This window comes from Erythrolamprus reginae, chromosome Z (genome assembly GCF_031021105.1).
Source record: "Erythrolamprus reginae isolate rEryReg1 chromosome Z, rEryReg1.hap1, whole genome shotgun sequence".
NCBI classification, from domain to species: Eukaryota; Metazoa; Chordata; class Lepidosauria; order Squamata; family Dipsadidae; genus Erythrolamprus; species Erythrolamprus reginae.
In genome coordinates, this window is record NC_091963.1 from 112676692 (window position 1) to 112694546 (window position 17855).

At 43.1% G+C, this 17855-nt stretch overlaps 1 protein-coding gene across 3 annotated transcripts in view; it reads left to right on the plus strand.

Annotated features, from left to right (window-relative positions):
• The window catches only part of NFE2L1 (NFE2 like bZIP transcription factor 1), a 46793-nt gene extending 31866 nt beyond the window's left edge, over positions 1 to 14927 (plus strand). For all 3 annotated transcript variants that reach the window (XM_070728920.1, XM_070728922.1, XM_070728923.1), the window contains 3 exons: positions 493 to 582; positions 2423 to 2584; positions 11730 to 14927. In XM_070728920.1, the coding sequence (XP_070585021.1) occupies positions 493 to 582; positions 2423 to 2584; positions 11730 to 13043 (1566 nt within the window). In that variant the 3' untranslated portion in view covers positions 13044 to 14927. The remainder of the gene's footprint in view (positions 1 to 492; positions 583 to 2422; positions 2585 to 11729) is intronic.
• The last annotated feature ends 2928 nt before the right edge of the window (positions 14928 to 17855 follow it).

Below are 17855 nucleotides of genomic sequence, written 5' to 3' on the forward strand. Positions count from 1 at the left end.
TGGGTGGAACCCCTTAAGCCATAACTTTGCACATGGTCACCCATGGGGTCCCCCCACCCCCCGTTCTCCAGAGTACCTTCTGAAAAATTTGCACAGAGCCACTGTGTATTATGTGGGTGGTGATATATAAATATGACTAAAATGACTGTGCAATTCACCGACATTTAAAGAGAGAAGACCTTAAAAACTATAATGACATTTAAACCATATTGGCCATCACCCTTGCAATTCCCTGAAAGCAAAAAATTCTTTTTCTATTCAGTTGACAACGTCATCACTGAAGCTCCTGATAGCAAAAAGCAGATTCTGTGTACCAAAACATTGGCCACTGTGTCCCTGGTTTAGTTTATATATCACATATTAAGGGTCACGAAAAAAGAAGTAAAGAGAAAAGAACATAAATATTAAACACTAGAAAACCACAGGAATAGATTATCTTCATAGTCTGGCCTTGTGTCAGTAAAATGGCCATTATATTGTTTTTTTTCCTAGGCGCCTGGGGTGGACGATCAGACAACCTTGTCTTTGGAGGAGTGTCTTAGATTGCTAGAGGCTACATTTCCTTTTGGAGAAAATTCAGAGGTACATATTTTCACTTTGGAAGTAGAGCTGATCTATTTGGTTGCCTACCGCAATGCTGTGCCTTCTAGATATATCAAATTTCAACTCCAGTAATTTTCAATCAGCAACAATGGTAAGTGGAATTGTGGCAGCTGGGGCCCAACACATCTGGAGGGCATCAGTTGGAGAAAGTTAGCTTAGTGTTCACTCTATTTGTCAGTTCTCATGGTCATTGTCATTTAACAATAGAGTGAGTTTTCATCTCATGTCATTGCAATAACTTTGTGAAATAGACAAGTTTGCTAATGCTTTGAGAAGAATAGAATGTTCTGAATAATCCAGGAATTTGCTCACTTACTAACCTAAATGCCTTATCTGTTTTAAAATGATGGCATTGCATGTCTTGCCAATTGAACTCCCTTCACTCCCCCCCCCCGCCCCCCCGCTTTGCTTGGTCTTATTTTAGTGTAGTCTTAGGGAGGTTAATAGAATACAGTGGTCCCTCGAGTTTCGCGATCTCGATCTTCGCTAAACGCTATATCGCGAGTTTTCAACCCGGAAGTAAACTCCACCATCTGCGCATGCGTGCCCTTCCACGCATGCGTAGATGGTGGAGTTTCCCCGCCGGGCAGAGGCTTCCCTGGGTCTTCCCCCTCTTGCCCCGGTAAGGCGCGAGCAACGGCGTGGGCGGGTGGGCGGCGCGCGCGCGGGGAAACCCCAGGGCCGCTTCTCAGCTGAGAAGCGGCCCCAGCAACAGCGCGGGGGGGCGGGCGGCGCGCGCGCGGGGAAACCCCAGGGCCGCTTCTCAGCTGAGAAGCGGCCCCAGCAACAGCGGGGGGGGGCGGGCGGCACGCGCGCGGACAAGCAGCAGCAGCGAGGCGGCGGGGAAACCCAATCTTCGGCTCCTCGCTGCTGCGGTGGAAATAAAAATACCATCTGCGCATGCGCAGATGGTGTTTTTACTTCCGCACCGCTACTTCGCGACAAATCGATCATCGCGAGGGGTCCTGGAACGGAACCCTCGCGATGATCGAGGGACCACTGTACAGGCTGAATGTCACTTATTTTCACTGTTTCATGAGGTTCTCTAAGACAGTGATTTTCAACCTTTTTTGAGCCATGGCACATTTTTTACATTTACAAAACCCTGGGGCACATTGAGGGAGGGGGGCCTAAAAAAAGTTTGGACAAAAAAAATCTCTCTCTTCCTCCCTTTCACTCTATTTCTCTCTCCCTTCCTCTTTCTCTCCCTTCTTTTTTCTCTCTCTCCATCCCTCTTTCTTTCTCTCTTCCTTCCTTCCTCTCTTTTTTGCTCTCTTTCTCCCTCCCTTCCTCTCTCTATGTCTTTCTCTCTCCCACCATCCCTCCCTCTCTCTTTCTCTTCCTTTCTCTCTCTCTCTTGCTTTCTTTCTCTCTCTTGCTTTCTTTCTCTCTCTTGTTTTCTTTCTTTCTCTCTCTCTTTCTTTCTTTCTCTCTCCCTCTCTCTCTTGCTTTCTCTCTCTCTCTGAGCTTCGCGGCACACCTGACCATGTCTCACGGCACACTAGTGTGCCGCGGCACACTGGTTGAAAAACACTGCTCTAAGAACTTCTTTGCCAAACTTTGTCTTTTATTCCAACCTCTTCACATGATTTCTATGTGGAATATACTGTGCAATATCTTGAGCTGCTATTTATTCATGTCTTTACATAAATGCCAAATATATTTAAGTAAAAAGTAAATCTTGGGAAAGAGAATGGATTGCTCTAGCATGTGTTAAAAGAACCTCTAAATCTCATTCAATGAAAGGAAAGAAAAATGATTTGTTACTGTTTTAACACCACCTAAAACTTTATTCATTCACTCTGCTGTTTTATTTTAGTTTCCAGCTGCAGATGTTCCCAGCCTAGCTGACTCTCTGCCTAACGAGAGTGGACCTTCTGTCGTGTCAGACGGGCTCCTGTCTCCCCTTCTGACAGAGACAGAGCTGCCTTTTGATCTGGAGCAGCAGTGGCAGGACCTCATGTCTATCATGGAAACACAGGTGAGGAAGGCAATTTCTTCATGTGTCGGTTTCTCCAGGACAATGTATGTAGGATAATCTCCTATGCTTGTTAGATTTAGCATTGCTCTTTGTCCTGCTTGCATCAGTTTACAACAACCTATAGCAGTGATGGTGAACCTTTTGGAGACTGAGTGGCCAAATTGCAACCCAAAACTCACTTACAGTATTTATTGCAAAGTGCCAATGTGGGAATTTAACCTGAATAATGAGGTTCAGCTAATTGTTGTAAGAAAAACATGATAAATGCACTTTTATGTCCATTTCCCCCCCTGCTTTTGAAATGATTACGTTTAGCAACAATAAAAAAAGAAAAACTTTTGTAATATCATTTCTCTTTCCCCCTACCTACCTTTCTTTCTCTCTCTTTCCTTCCCGCTCTTTCCCTTCCTACCTCCCTCTCTTTCATCTCTTTCTCTTCCTTTCTCTCTCCCCCTCTCTCTTTCCCTTCCTTGTCTGCTCTCTGTTTCTCTTTCCATCCATCTCTTTCCCTCCCTCTCTCTTTCCTTCCCCCTCTCTCTGCCTCTCTTTTTTCTCTCTCTATTTCCCTCCTCCTCTTTCTCTCCATCCCTCTCTTTCTCTCATCTCTTTCTCTCCCTCTCTCTCTTTCCCTCCCTTCTCTGCTCTGTTTCTCTTTCCATCCATCTCTTTCCCTCCCTCTCTCTCTCTTTCCTTCCCCCTCTCTCTGCCTCTCTTTTTTCTCTCTCTATTTCCCTCCTCTTTCTCTCCATCCCTCTCTTTCTCTCTATCTCTTGATCTCCCCTCTCTATTTTTCTTTCTCTCCCTCCCCTCTCTCCCCCTCTTTCATTCCCCCCCTCTCTCTCTCCAGCCCTCTCTGTCCTCCTTCCAGGGGGGGAGGGGAAGGAATCCCTGGCCGGTGGGGAGGCAAGGTATTCCAACACCAGCAGCTCTGCAGGAAAAGCAACTGATATCTGGGAGACAAAAGCAAGCCGAGACAACGCAGGGTTGCATTGTGGTCCACATTGTAATGGGCTCCAGGAGGAGGGGACTCCGTCTCCCATTGTGAAGCACGCTAAATTTCACTGTGCTGCGCAAGGTGCTGCAAAAGCAGCAGGCAGGCCATGGAGAAAGTAACAGCAAATGTATCATGATGAAGGCCGGATGCTGTTTCATTCAATTTGTTTAGTCTTGCAAACTTTTGTTTCCCTGCAAACTAAGCTGAAGAATGAGATGGAGAAATGCGACAGCACACATGCATACCTCTGGCACCTGTGCCAAAGGTTTGCCACCACTGACCTATAGGTATAGTCCTAGAAATGGAAGAAAGTTTGATCTTCCCATACATATAGTTCCAGGCTTCAGTTTGGAAAAGAGAATTATCATATGTTTTGGAGTATAAAATGTATAAAATATAAGCAGCACCTTAGTTTTGGGGGAGGAAAATAATGAAAAAAGACTCTCCCTCCCAACAATTTGCCAAACAACAAACAGCACAGATGATATACATTGCTTGCTATGTATTTGTGTGCCTGGGTGCCTCACCCATAGAAATAGCAAAGAATTGGAGAAATGTATTTTATGAGAGTATATTAATGCCAGAAAGTTTTATTAAATGTAATCACATTAATTCCTCCCAATTATTTAAATAGCTTTACTCCAAACAAGACTAAGTCAGCGTTTAACTCAGCTGCCTTTTCTTAATAGGACACTGTTACATTTCAGATTGTACTTTTACAGATCTTTAAAAATTGATGTGGCTTTCTGGAAGTATACATTATTCTCTATTATTTAAAAGAAGATACAATAGCAGAAGATACTGGGCCTCTTCAGATCAAACATTTATTTTAAAAAGCTTCTTCATTTTGTTAAGTTGTCTAGAACAGCGATTTTCAACCTTTTTTGAGCCGCGGCACATTTTTTACATTTACGAAACCCTGGGGCACATTGAGCAGGGGGGGGGGGGGCGCTAAAAAAAGTTTGGACAAAATAATTATCTCTCTTCCTCCCCTTTGCTCTATTTCTTTCTCTCTACCTCTTTCTCTCCCTTCCTTCCTTTTTCTTTCTCTCTCTCTCCATCCCTCTTTCTTTCTCTTCCTTCCTTCCTCTCTTTTTTGCTCTCTTTCTCTCTCCCTCCCTATGTCTCTCTATGTCTTTCTCTCTCTCTCCTTCCCTCCCTCTTTCTCTCTCTCTTGCTTTCTTTCTCTCTCTTTCTCTCTCTCTTGCTTTCTCTTTTTCTCTTTCCCTCTCTCTTGCTTTCTTTCTCTCTTGCTTTCTCTCTCTCTTGCTTTCTTTCTCTCTGAGCTTCACGGCACACCTGACCATGTCTCACGGCACACTAGTGTGCCACGGCACACTGGTTGAAAAACACTGGTCTAGAACAATAACAAAGCAGTCTTTAAAAATAAGTCTAATAATTTGAATATTCTACTGACATTTGTAGTTATTGACTTACCTCCTTGCATCCAGATTTAGCAACTGATTAGCACAAGAAAATAAAATTCTGACTCTGATTCCCTCTCCCAATTTGCCTCCTTGCAGCTAAAGCTGCACTTTAATTTCACTTTCATCATGGCCTGCCTTCAGCCCCAGTCAGCTGAGGATCGGGAAGCTGCTAGTCAGTTGCTTGACTTAACAGGCTCTGAGCTATTTGCTGGAAGGAGTAAATTGCTGGAAGGCAGAGGCCAAAGGGTGGAGGTGGTTGGTTGGGCGGAGCTACATTGTGTGTATTAGACGCACCCAGGTTTGGGAGGTATAAAGTTGTGCCTTGTACAGTATTCTGAAAAATATGGTAATACAGTGATACCTCATCTTACAAACCCCTCGTCATACAAACTTTTCGAGATACAAACCCGGGGTTTAAGATTTTTTTGCCTCTTCTTCCAAACTATTTTCACGTTACAAACCCAAGCTGCCGCCACTGGGATACCCCGCCTCTTGACTTCTGTTGCCAGCGAAGCTCCCGTTTTTGCGCTGCTGGGAGTCCCTTGAAGCTCCCCTCCATGGGAAACACCATCTCCGGACTTCTGTGTTTTCGCGATGCTGCAGGGGAATTCCAGCAGCGCAAACAACGGGCACTTCGGCTGGGAAAAGGGGTGAGTTTTGGGCTGGCACACATTAATTGCTTTTCCATTGATTCCTATGGGAAACATTGTTTTGTCTTACAAACTTTTCACCTTACAAACCTCGTCCCGGAAGCAATTAAGTTCGTAAGACGAGGTATCACTGTATTTCTATTGAATGGATATTGTTTTGCAAGGCTACAGTCAAATGTAAAACAGAACATTTTATTTTCTCTTTAGCATCTGTAGTGCAGGCACTTTCTTTACTCCTAATCAATGTTCCCTCTAATTTTTTTCCAGTGTGGGCGGAAAAGTATAGTGTCTGAGCGTCAGTCCCTTCGGGACTGGGCGACATAGAGTATCTATGTATATATGTATGTATGTATGTATGTATGTATGTATGTATGTATGTATGTATGTATGAATGAATGAATGAATGAATGAATAAATAATGTATGTAAGTAAGTAAGTAAAAAAAATCCCTTTTTTATTAAGAGAAATTAATAATAAAACAAAATCAAAATCTATTATTATTAAAACTAAAACAACCAGCAAAACAAAAAATACAACTATTAATAAATCCATGCTTAAAAATCTTCATTTCTTAAAATTTATCATAGTATTATAGTAATCTAGTAATACTATGAAAATCTACCTGACCACCAATGCATCAATTAATATATTTCCATAAATTATACTTTTCTATAATTTCATTCAATATTTCAAAGCTCAATTAATTTTCAGGCATTTAGCATTAACTATTATTAACTTTCATCAATCTTCTACATTTCCAAGTACAGTGGAACCCCGACATAAGAGCTGCTCTACTTAAGAGCAACTCGAGATAAGAGCTGGGAGGGGAGAGATATTTTTGTTCTACTTACAAGCCCAAATTCGAGATACAAGCGCCAAGGAGCTGTCTCCTGAAGCCAAACGCTAACTTCCGCGTTCGGCTTCAGGAGACAGCTGCGAAGCGGCGCACGTGTTTTAAAAGGTTGCAGCCGGCCTGGGGGGCTCGGGGGGGGGGGTGCTTGCAGCTTTCTTTCTTGCTCTTTTTCTTTCTCTCTTTTACCTTCCCTTCCTCTATTTCTTCTTTTCTTTCTCCTTCCCACCTTCTTCCCACCCTCCCTCCCTTCACTCATTCCTCTCTTACTCTCCCCTTTCATAAGTTTCCTTCCTTCCTTCCTCTGTTCCTGTCCCTTCCCCCTTTCTTTCTTTATTTCTTTCTTGCTCTTTTTCTTTCTCTCTTTTACCTTCCCTTCCTCTATTTCTTCTTTTCTTTCTCCTTCCCACCTTCTTCCCTCCCTCCCTCCCTTCACTCATTCCTCTCTTACTCTCCCCTTTCATAAGTTTCCTTGCTTCCTTCCTCTGTTCCTGTCCCTTCCCCCTTTCTTTCTTTCTTTCTTTCTTTCTTGCTCTTTTTCTTTCTCTCTTTTACCTTCCCTTCCTCTATTTCTTCTTTTCTTTCTCCTTCCCACCTTCTTCCCTCCCTCCCTTCACTCATTCCTCTCTTACTCTCCCCTTTCATAAGTTTCCTTGCTTCCTTTCTCTGTTCCTGTCCCTTCCCCCTTTCTTTCTTTCTTTCTTTCTTTCTTTCTTTCTTTCTTTCTTGCTCTTTTTCTTTCTCTCTTTTACCTTCCATTCCTCTATTTCTTCTTTTCTTTCTCCTTCCCACCTTCTTCCCTCCCTCCCTTCACTCATTCCTCTCTTACTCTCCCCTTTCATAAGTTTCCTTGCTTCCTTCCTCTGTTCCTGTCCCTTCCCTCTTTCCTTCCTTCCTTCCCACCCTCCGTCCATTCATTCACCCATTCCTCTCTTGATCACTTAAAGCTGGTCCCTGGTGCAAAAAGGGTTGGGGACCTCTGTCCTACAGGATTGGGTGGCAGAGAAGTTGAACATATGTAAATTTAAAAGTTTAAGAAAGTTTACAAGTTAAGTGAAAGAAACTTCATTATTCATTTATATGTACATGTACATTTCTTCATTAAAAACATGTCTTTCTGCATAATTTAGACTAACTTTGTGAGTTTTTTGAGGGCTGGAACCAATTAAAATTATTTACATTAATTCCTATGGGGAAAAGTCGTTCGAGATAAGAGCTGCTCGACTTAAGAGCCCAGGTCCGGAACGAATTAAACTCGTATCTCGAGGTACCACTGTATATTTTAAATTCATAATGCAAACTCATAAAACCATACAGTACATATCATAAACCCCTTATTTATCATATGTATCTTCCATTAATTTTACCTATGTAATTCTATATACCGTAGTTCTAAAATTCTAATCCAATTTTTAAATTAATACATCCTAATATTAAACAACACCTAAATATATCTTTTACCAATATTCCATAGTCAATCCATATTTAATAATCAATCATCACTCCTCAAATTTCTACCACTGTTCTCATTTCTGGGTCTGTCTCCTGTCCTCCTTTTCTGTCTCATTTGTTTCTCATTTCTCCATCTTCCTCCCTTTTTCTCCCATTCTCACTTCTCTTCTCTTTTTCCATCCCTGCCTCCTCCCCCACCCCGTGTTTGTGTGCGTGATCTCTTGAACCACTTCCAAAAACAGGTGAGGGCTAGGTTTTTTTAATCTCTGTTATTATTTGGGTGCTTTTTACCATATGCTTTAAATCAAGAGTCACTTCTCTCTCTGTTTCTCTCTCTTTCCTATCATTCTCTGCTTCAATCATTTTCTCATTTCTCTTTTTTTCTCCCCTTTTTTCTATCATTTCTCTCTCTCTCTCTTCCTTCCACTCTTCTCTCTCTCTTGCTTTCTTTCTCTCACTCTCGCTTTCTTCCTCTCTCTCACTCTCTCTCACTCTCTTCCTTCCTCTCCTCTCTCTCTTTCTTTCTTTCTTCCTCTCTCTCTTCCTTCCTCTCTCTCCCTCCCCCCTTTTGCTCTCTCTCTTTTTCTCACTTTCTCTCTCCCTCTCTCTTTTCTATCTCGCTCTGTCTGTTGCTCTCTCTTTCTCTTTTCTCTCTCTCGCTTTCTCTCTTGTTCTCTTTCTCTCTCTCTCTTGCTTTCTCTCTCTCTCTTGTTCTCTCTTTCTCTCTTCCTTTCTTCTCTGCGGAGGCCGGTGAAGGTTTTTCTTATTTTGAATGTTCCGGGCGGGCTGGCAGGGGGATGGGGAGCGCGCGCACATGAGCGGCCAACATTCAAAATGATCTTTGCTGGCCTCCGCTCCAAGCTCTTCAGGAACGCCTGCCCCGCCTCTCCTGCAGCCCCTTCGCTGACAGCCCGGGACGAAAGCGCTCTTAGTGAAGGAACTGTGAGAGAGGCGGGGCAGGCATTCCTAAAGCGCTCGGAGAAAACCCTCTCGCAGTCCCTTCGCTAGCGGCTGGATGAGTAGGAGGAATACCCGTAGCCGCCACTGCTGCTACAGCCACCACTGCAGGAGGAGCCGCGCCCCAAGGCGGGAGGCGGAGGAGGAGAAAGCCGGAGAGAGGGGTGGATCAGGCGGGCGGGGGGCAACGACGAGAAGCCAGGGACGCGAGGGGGCCGGAGGCGCCGGGGGGTGGGGGCGGCCGGGGCTGACATTCAAAATAACTTTCGTCGGCCTCCACACTTTTGTCACTCCCCGCCTCCAACTCCAACACCCGGCTCCTTGCGTGGCCTTGGGAAAGGGTGCGTGGGGGGTTGTTTTGGGGTGTGCGGCCACGCGGCTTAGAGGGAACATTGCTTCTAATAGGACTATTTTTCCTGTAGCATTTGGTATGACAGTAGAATAAAACACTCATCATAAAAAGCTAAATTCTGTAGAATTGTAACTTTCTTAAAACAATCTTGTTGAATTTATTCATCAAAATTAGAAAAATGAGTGGCACTAAATGATTGCCAGCAAGACAGTCAAACAGAAGCACTTCCAAACTATTTGTTAGAGAGGCAATTCAAACAATCTTTCGTTATTCTGATAATTCAGTGCAACCTAAGAATAAATCCTTCATATGCACAACCATGCAGTATGCCTGTACTTGACTTATACCACACAGTGTTTGTTCTTGCCAGGATTTTTTTTAAAAAAATCTGCCAGTAATGTGTTGTCTCTGTCCCTAGAATTTCTTTTAAAGTTTCTTTTATTTCTGGAACATACTAATGTGTTTAGATCAAATAGCTAACTGGTCTTGCAGCAGCTTGATCACTAACATTGTGCTAGAAGTTTATCTTTTGCCCAGAAATTCCCTAATAGCAGTGTTTCATTTATATAACAGGTAATTAACCTCCTTCCTCCCAATTTTTTGTTTTGTCAAAAACTTGGTGGCCAGAGGGGAAAATTGGGTAGGATATGCATTGTATGTGGAAAGTATTTTGGGGAAACAATATCTAGGTCTTGAAAATGCTTTCTTGATTATTTGAGGGCAGTTAATAATATTGTTATTTAAGAGCATGGTATTTAATTTCTGTTTGTTTACAGTAAACTCGATATCTTTCTGTCCATTTAAGTGAATGAAAAGACTATCATAAATGTTGATGTGTACAGGTAATCCTTGGGTTATGAGCGTTCCCTTAGTGAATGTTACACACAAATCCCAAACCATGAATCTTGCAGCGCCATGGCAATTGTTGGCATTTACAAACAAACACAGAGGCATCTTACACTTCATTGGCCAAAACAGTGATCCCAAATGTTTGTTTAGGCCTGGGCAGGCCTTGCCCAGCACTTTGCAGGCCAAATGGAGGTTTGGAGGGATGGGCCAAGGCTTCTGAAATTCTGTTTTGGCCAGCAAAATGAAGGACGGATATTGCAGAGCCTCTGTATTTGTTCGTAAGGTCGAACAACTGCTGTGGTGCCCCTCAGAAGCTCCATTTGGTCGGCAAAGTGCTGGGCGAGGCCTGCACAGGCCTAAACGGAGCATCGGAGGAGCGTGCCTGGGTGGCTGGAGAAAAGACAGCTTGCTAGATCTTCATGTGGTAAATGATCCGACATGGCAGGTTGTGGGGGGAAGCAATTGTGGGGAATATGAGGTATTTCAGTGGGTCGGGAACGCCTTGGGTGGTATTAAGAAAGTGACCTGTTCTATCACTAGGCCCCCCATGGCCTTCCCCATCCTGAAATACCTCATGTGCACTTAACGAACTATACATTTGATTAGCAAATATGTAGGCAAAAAGAGGAAGTGATTCTGTTCAAGGTACAAGATTCACTCCCACAAATTCTCGGGTTACAAATGGAATGGGCAGGCTCCATTCGTAACTCAAGGACTACCTGTACATGTTTCCAGCCAATATGCCAAGAATATAAGATACAGTGGTACCTCATGATACGAACTTAATTGGTTCCAGGAGGAGGTTCGTAAGGTGAAAAGTTCGTAAGACGAAACAATGTTTCCCATAGGAATCAATGTAAAAGCAAATAATGCGTGCAAATCCTTCAGGAAAATCCCTAACTTTAGAAGGGAGGCGAACAGAGGGCAGGGAGGAGCAGTTAAAGGGGGCGGGTGGAAGAAGCAAGGCTAGGCTAAAGGGTGAGTGGGAAGGAAGAAAGGCAAGGGGGGGGGTGTCCCTCCCTTTTCTTTCTTCAAAAGACACCCTTTCAGTGCCTCTGCAAGCAAGCTGTTCTACTTTTTTAAATGCAAACTCTTTCCCCTCCAAGCCGCCCCTCCCTTTTCTTCCTTCAAAAAAGGGGGGAAAAAGAAACCCCTTCATCCCAGCAGCAGCGGCTTGGGTTCGTAAGGTGAAAATAGTTTGGAAGAAGAGGCAAAAAAATCTTAAACACCGGGTTCGTATCTCAAAAAGTTCGTTAGAAGAGGCATTCGTAAGATGAGGTACCACTATACTAGGTTTGGAATCTGAGTTCACGGAGAGGGATGACATATAAGTCCAATTAATAAAATAAAAATAAATAAATAATTAAACGCAATATACTGCCCCTACTGTTTTCTATGCCCCAAGCTCTAGGAGATAGGGTCCACTATCTATGTCTGTGTTACGTGTTGTAAGCAAGGGGATAAATTTGATCAACCAATAATATCCATTCTGCTAATGGAAACATAACCCATTGTTACTTCTTCTTTTTTTTGACTCTTTATATTTTATGATATTGATTGAATTGGACAATATTGAGACCTGCAGAATCTAAACAGCCTCTTTTTCCTTTGCAGAGCATGGAGGTAAATAGCACCACAGCTGTAGAAACTCTGTACAACAACCCAAATGGAGATATTTTGACAACCAATTACAGCCTTGTTCCATCTACCCCTATTAACCAGAATGTCAGCCTGCATCAGGCATCCCTAGCTGGCTGCACACAAGATTTTCCTTCCCTGTTCAGCTCTGAAATTGAAAGTCCCTCAATGGCTGGAGGCTCAGCTTTGCTGCAGCTGGTTCCTGATAACTCCACTGGCTTCAACAGTACATTTGGCTGTACCAACCTAAGCGGAATTTTTTTCCCTCCCCAGCTAAACTGCTCTTCGAATGAAACATCTGGGCCTGAACTCCCAGACCCTCTTGGAGGGCTTCTAGATGAAGCCATGTTGGATGAGATTAGTTTAATGGATTTGGCTATTGAAGAAGGCTTCAACTCAGTGCAGGCCTCCCGCTTGGAAGAGGAATTTGATTCAGACTCAGGGCTCTCTCTGGACTCAAGTCACAGCCCTGCTTCTCTCAGCAGCTCAGAAGCATCATCATCCTCTTCGGCCTCTTCCTCCTTTTCTGAGGAGGGAGCTGTGGGCTACAATTCTGATAGTGAAAATGTAGACTTTGAAGATGCAGAAGGAGCTGTTGGGTATCAGCCAGAATATAGCAAGTTCTGTCGGATGAGCTACCAGAATCCTCCCCAGTTGCAGTACCTGCCTTATCTTGAGCATGTGGGTCACAATCACACATATAACATGGCCCCCAGGACCTTAGACATCGATGAGTCCAAGCCAGTTAATGTGGGAAAAAAGAGCTCCAAAGAAAAGCAAGCAGATTTTCTAGATAAGCAGATGAGTAGAGATGAACATAGAGCCAGAGCCATGAAGATTCCTTTTCCCAATGAAAAGATCATCAATTTGCCAGTAGAAGAATTCAACGAACTCCTGTCCAAGTATCAGTTGAGTGAAGCACAGCTTAGTCTAATCCGTGACATTCGCAGAAGGGGTAAGAATAAGATGGCAGCCCAGAATTGTCGTAAAAGAAAACTGGACACTATCATCAATCTGGAGCGGGATGTAGATGATTTGCAGAGAGACAAATCAAAGCTCCTCAGGGAGAAGGTGGAATTCCTCAGGTCCATCCGTCAAATGAAGCAAAAGATGCAGACCCTCTACCAGGAGGTGTTTGGCCGTCTGCGTGATGAGAATGGCCAGCCCTATTCCCCAAATCAATATGCTCTACAGCATGCCAGTAATGGCAGTGTTATTCTAATACCACGTTCCTTGGCAGACCAGCAGGGACGGCGTCAAGAGAGGAAGCAGAAAGACAGGAGGAAGTGAAAAATGATGAATATCATTTGGAAAGCATAAAACTTGCTGAATCTGCAACTTAGAGAAGGGCTGAGCCCAGAAGAATTTGGAGGAACTTTCATGCCTTCTTATCCAATATATCTTCTCAAACCATGATAGCTGCCAGCCAGTGTATAGGAGCAGACTGCTGGGCAGGGGGCCTACAAGTCTTGTGAGGCAGAATGGCAAAGCATGTTGGGAAAGACCTGTGCTTCCAGAAGCCTCAAACCAATTGAACATTATGAGAGTGTGAATTAGCTGGCATAATGTGTGTTTGCAGGGGGGAGGGGGGAAATATCAGCAGAGGATTAAAAAAAATTTCAATTGTTAAGGCTGGCTTTTTGTAAAGGAAGAAATGTTAAATGGGTAGCTTAAAAAGACCTAAGATAATTTTTTTTCCTTTGAATTCCCAATTCTTGGATATTTCAGGTAGCTGGTTGGATTTTTTAAAACTAATTTGACATCAATTATATGCAGTTCAAAACCATGCCTAAATCTGAATACTTAGCCATGATTTCTTCGTAAATCTTTATCTACTTAACTATAGAGGGAGCACAGAAAATTGTACTAGATAAGAGAGACATTTCCTTCAAGCTGAAAGTAAGAATTTCCCATTCAGGGAGTTTATATGTACTACCATTTTGTACTTCAGCAATTACCACAATTATTTGGCAGGGTAGGAGTGGAAAGTGTTAATAAGATTACTATGGAAACGCATCTTTATCAACCCTCACCAATTGAATATTTTGTTAAAGATGTTAGTTGCCCCCAGTGAGAAGCCAGCATTAATTCTGGGCCAATATCAAGATGCATTACAACATGATGGTGCATGGTAAAATTGCATGCTATAAAGCTGTCTTTTCCCATTGATTGGCTTAAGAGAGACTGCTTTGGGTAAAGGAAAGAGTAGGGCCAAAGTTATAGATCTTCATTTGACTGGAGTCTGCAAGGTGTGCGACCATCACCATTTGGTCTACACCACAGCGGGTTTTGCTTCTATTAAGTGGGCATGCTGTGTTAAAAGCCATCTACAGCAAGCCTCTTTACAAATGGGCACTTTGATTTTAATTTATTATGGTTTTAGAACTCTAGGTTCCTATATTGTTTCCTCTCCCCTGTAGGGCTATAGAATGAACTTAATAGTATGCATGTAGGATAGAAGGGTGGTACTTCCCCTGAAGATCAAAGCTACTGAAAGTTTTTTCTGCCATAAAGACTCAAATGTGTTAACGGTGATTCCACAGCAGGCTTCCCTTCTGTCCTTGGATGTCATTCCAACTTCCCCCTTCCTCCATTGAAAAAAAATAAAATAAAAGGCGAAGGGTGAGGGTAGTGCCTTGAACACAGCTAGCCTCAAACTCTGAGGCCATCCCCGAAGCTGTTAACTTGCAGTATAGCACAGCTGGAAGTATTACTGACTTGACCAGCAACTGTAGAGCTAAATGGCTTTGGTTTTTTTCCAGCCACTCAGTCCTGTGTATGTGATGATATGTGAGGGCATAACACTGAAATGGGCATCCTGAGAATTGTAAAGATGGGAGTGCATTGGTTTAAATGGTATAAAGCAATGTTTGCAAACATATTAGGTTTTTTTTGAAGGCCAAGTCTTTTCCAGAACAAACGTGAGAATGGATACGAAGTACATGTACGAAGCCTTCTCCATTTCTCATGCTTTTGGAAATAAGAGCATGAAATTTGAAGCACAAAATGTGTTAGAGTTGTGACTAGTTGGATGGCTAGGATGGAGCCCTGTTGCGTGCATGTGGTAATTTATTTCTGAGGTTTTTTTCTGAATGGTTTCTACTATGAGCTATTGGGAAAGTGAAGAGAGTGTGAGCACAGGACAAAAATAAAATGGCTTATTCACTATTTGAACATTGTTTTGTGTGTCTTCTTTACCTATGACTAAACCTAGTACATTTTTATAGCAATGCTCTTATTACTCTTCTGTAGGCTGATGAAAGTCTGCTGCTTTAAATTATATTGTCACAGTGAATGCACAGATAGCTATTAGCTGCGATAGTAGAAGTGCATCAGTTGTTATTAAAACTTTGCTTTTGTGAAACTAATCTTCTATACTTTCCAAGACCGTGAATGAAGAATCTGATGGTTACTTTCTTGTAAGTATATAGTCAGATCTCCTTACAGATAGATTTATTTTCCTTTAACAAATTCTGTAAAACAGCATATACCACTTTCTCACATTTGTAGAAAGGAGAAAATTTTTGCTGGAATAACTGATTGAAAACTTGCTAGGATTATACAAAGGAAATTCATCAGAGACTTCATATGCTTGAATTTAAACATTAAACAAACAACCTATGTCAAATGTTGTGATAGAATGATACTTTGCCATAAGGTAGAATTCATTAAGGACTTTGTGTAGCAAGTAGTAATAGTGCTAAGTAATATTGTACTTAATTCCCTCCAAATAGCTGATAATCAGGATAATCTGGATAATCAGGTACTGACTAGGAATGGTAGTTTTGGTAACTAAAAGAATCCTATTAGAGTAATTAATACTTGCAAATAAAATTAGCAACTATCTTACACTTAATAAAACTGCAGTTCAGACTTTCAACCAGCTGATAAAGTACAATGTCCTGTCTTGGATTGTTTAAAAGAACTACCACAAAATGTTCATGATACAATTAGAACAAGCCATTTTCAGACTTTGTTCAAAGTAAAATTTATTGTAAAAGTAGGCCACATATGGTAGATTCCTGGCTCCCAGCTTTGTTTTGCACTAAAGATAGTGTTCCTGGAATAATAAATCCAAGAATATGCTAAATGTGCATTTACTTTCTTCGATGTTAACAGAGTACCCTGTTGACATCTAGATCACAACTTCCATTTTAATTCCCCTTAGCTGGGGTCATCCACATTTTCAATTTGGCTTATATTTATTTTTTATGCCGCTCTTCTCCTTAGACTCAGGGTAGCTTACAACTTATTAGCAATAGCACTTTTTAACAGAGGCAGCACATTGCCCCCACAAATCCAGGTCCTCATTTTACCCACCTCGGAAGGATGGAAGGCTGAGTCAACCTTAAGGCGGTGACGAGATTTGAACCACTGACCTGCAGATCTAGCAGTCAGGTTTAGTGGCCTGCAGTACCATACTCTACCCACTGTGCCACCTCGGCTCATATCTTCACCATGTGTTATCTGGCAACTTGTAGAAAACAATTTTTTAGCATAGATTTGCTGAATCGCAATGCAATTACCCATGGCTAGATCCTGGAGGAGTCTGATGTTCTTAATATATACAGTGATTCCCCGGGTATCGCGATCCCGATCATTGCGAACGGCTATATCGCGATTTTTCAACCCGGAAGTCAAAACACCATCTGCGCATGCACGCCCTTTTTTCTATGGCCACGCATGCGTAGATGGCGCCGGGCAGATCAGCTGCTGGGCGGCTTCCCTGGGTCTTCCCCCTCTTGCTGGCGGGAGGGCGAGAAGCCCCCCCAGCACCCGCTCGCCCGCCGTTCGCCCGCCCTTCGCTCGGCCACCCGGGTTCGGGGGGGTGCTGGCAAGCCCCCCATGCCGGCGGCGACGTTTTAAAACAGCCACGCGGCTTCCCATCTGAGTCCCGAAGCCAAACGTCTTCCGCGTTTGGCTTCGGGACTCAGTTGGGAAGCCGCGCGGCTGTTTTAAAACGTCGCCGCCGACATGGGGGGCTTGCCAGCACCCCCCGGACCCCCAACCCGGGTTTGGGGGGCTGCTAGGAAGCCCCCCATGCCGGCGGCGACATTTTAAAACAGCCGCGCAGCTTCCCAACTGAGTCCCGAAGCCAAACGTCAAAGGCGAACTTCCGGAAGTTCGCTTCAGGACTCAGCTGGGAAGCGGCGCGAGCGAACGGCGTGGGCGCGCGGGCAGGCAGGCGGCGGACAAGCGGCGGGCGGACAAGACAAGCGGCGGGCGCGGCAGCAGCGAGGAGTTTGCGTGGGCGGCGGGGAAACCCCAATCTTCGGCTCCTCGCTGCTGCGGCGGAAGTGTTTTTACTTCCACACCGCTACTTCGCGAAAAACCGATCATTGCGAGGGGTCCTGGAACGGAACCCTCGCAATAATCGGGGGACCACTGTACTTTACAGGTGTAATAGTATCTCCATTTAATCCTTTTAATGTTCATGTCACTTATAGAATAAGTTCACTAGGCACAAAGAACTTTTCCAATATTACTATTCTGTTCTCTTCTTCAATTTGTTGCATGATAGCAAAATAGCATAGATGTGCTTTGGATACAAATTCACAATGTGCACATTTGCCCTTCCCCCAGAACTTGGACAGGCTGTGATTTATCCAATGCCATTTAAGAAAAAGATAGGGAAAAATCTTACTAATATTTTAAGATTATGACTTTTCCTTGCTTGCTTACTAGTTTTCTAGGTCATCGGGGTGGTGGTGGTTATAACTAGCATATTAAGCTGTAATAGGTTCTTAGTTTTCTCCAGAAAAAATGCAGAAGCTAGTAATTAATAAAAGGTAAAATGAATTAGTAAATTAAAATTAAAAAAACCCAAGAGGGCATTACAACACTCACATATTACTTATACATGGATAATATAGCTATCCATGTTTTCCCCAAAATAAGACCGGGTCTTATATTAATTTCTACTCCAAATGATTCATTAGGTCTTATTTTGGGGAAAACAGTACTAAACCTGTCCATTTGGCTGACAATCTTGAGGTTTATTTTGGGGGTAGGGCTTATATTACAAGCACCCTGAAAAATGGTGGGTCTTATTTTCAGGGAAACAGGATACTACTTGACTAATTGGAAGCAAGAAGGTTGAGA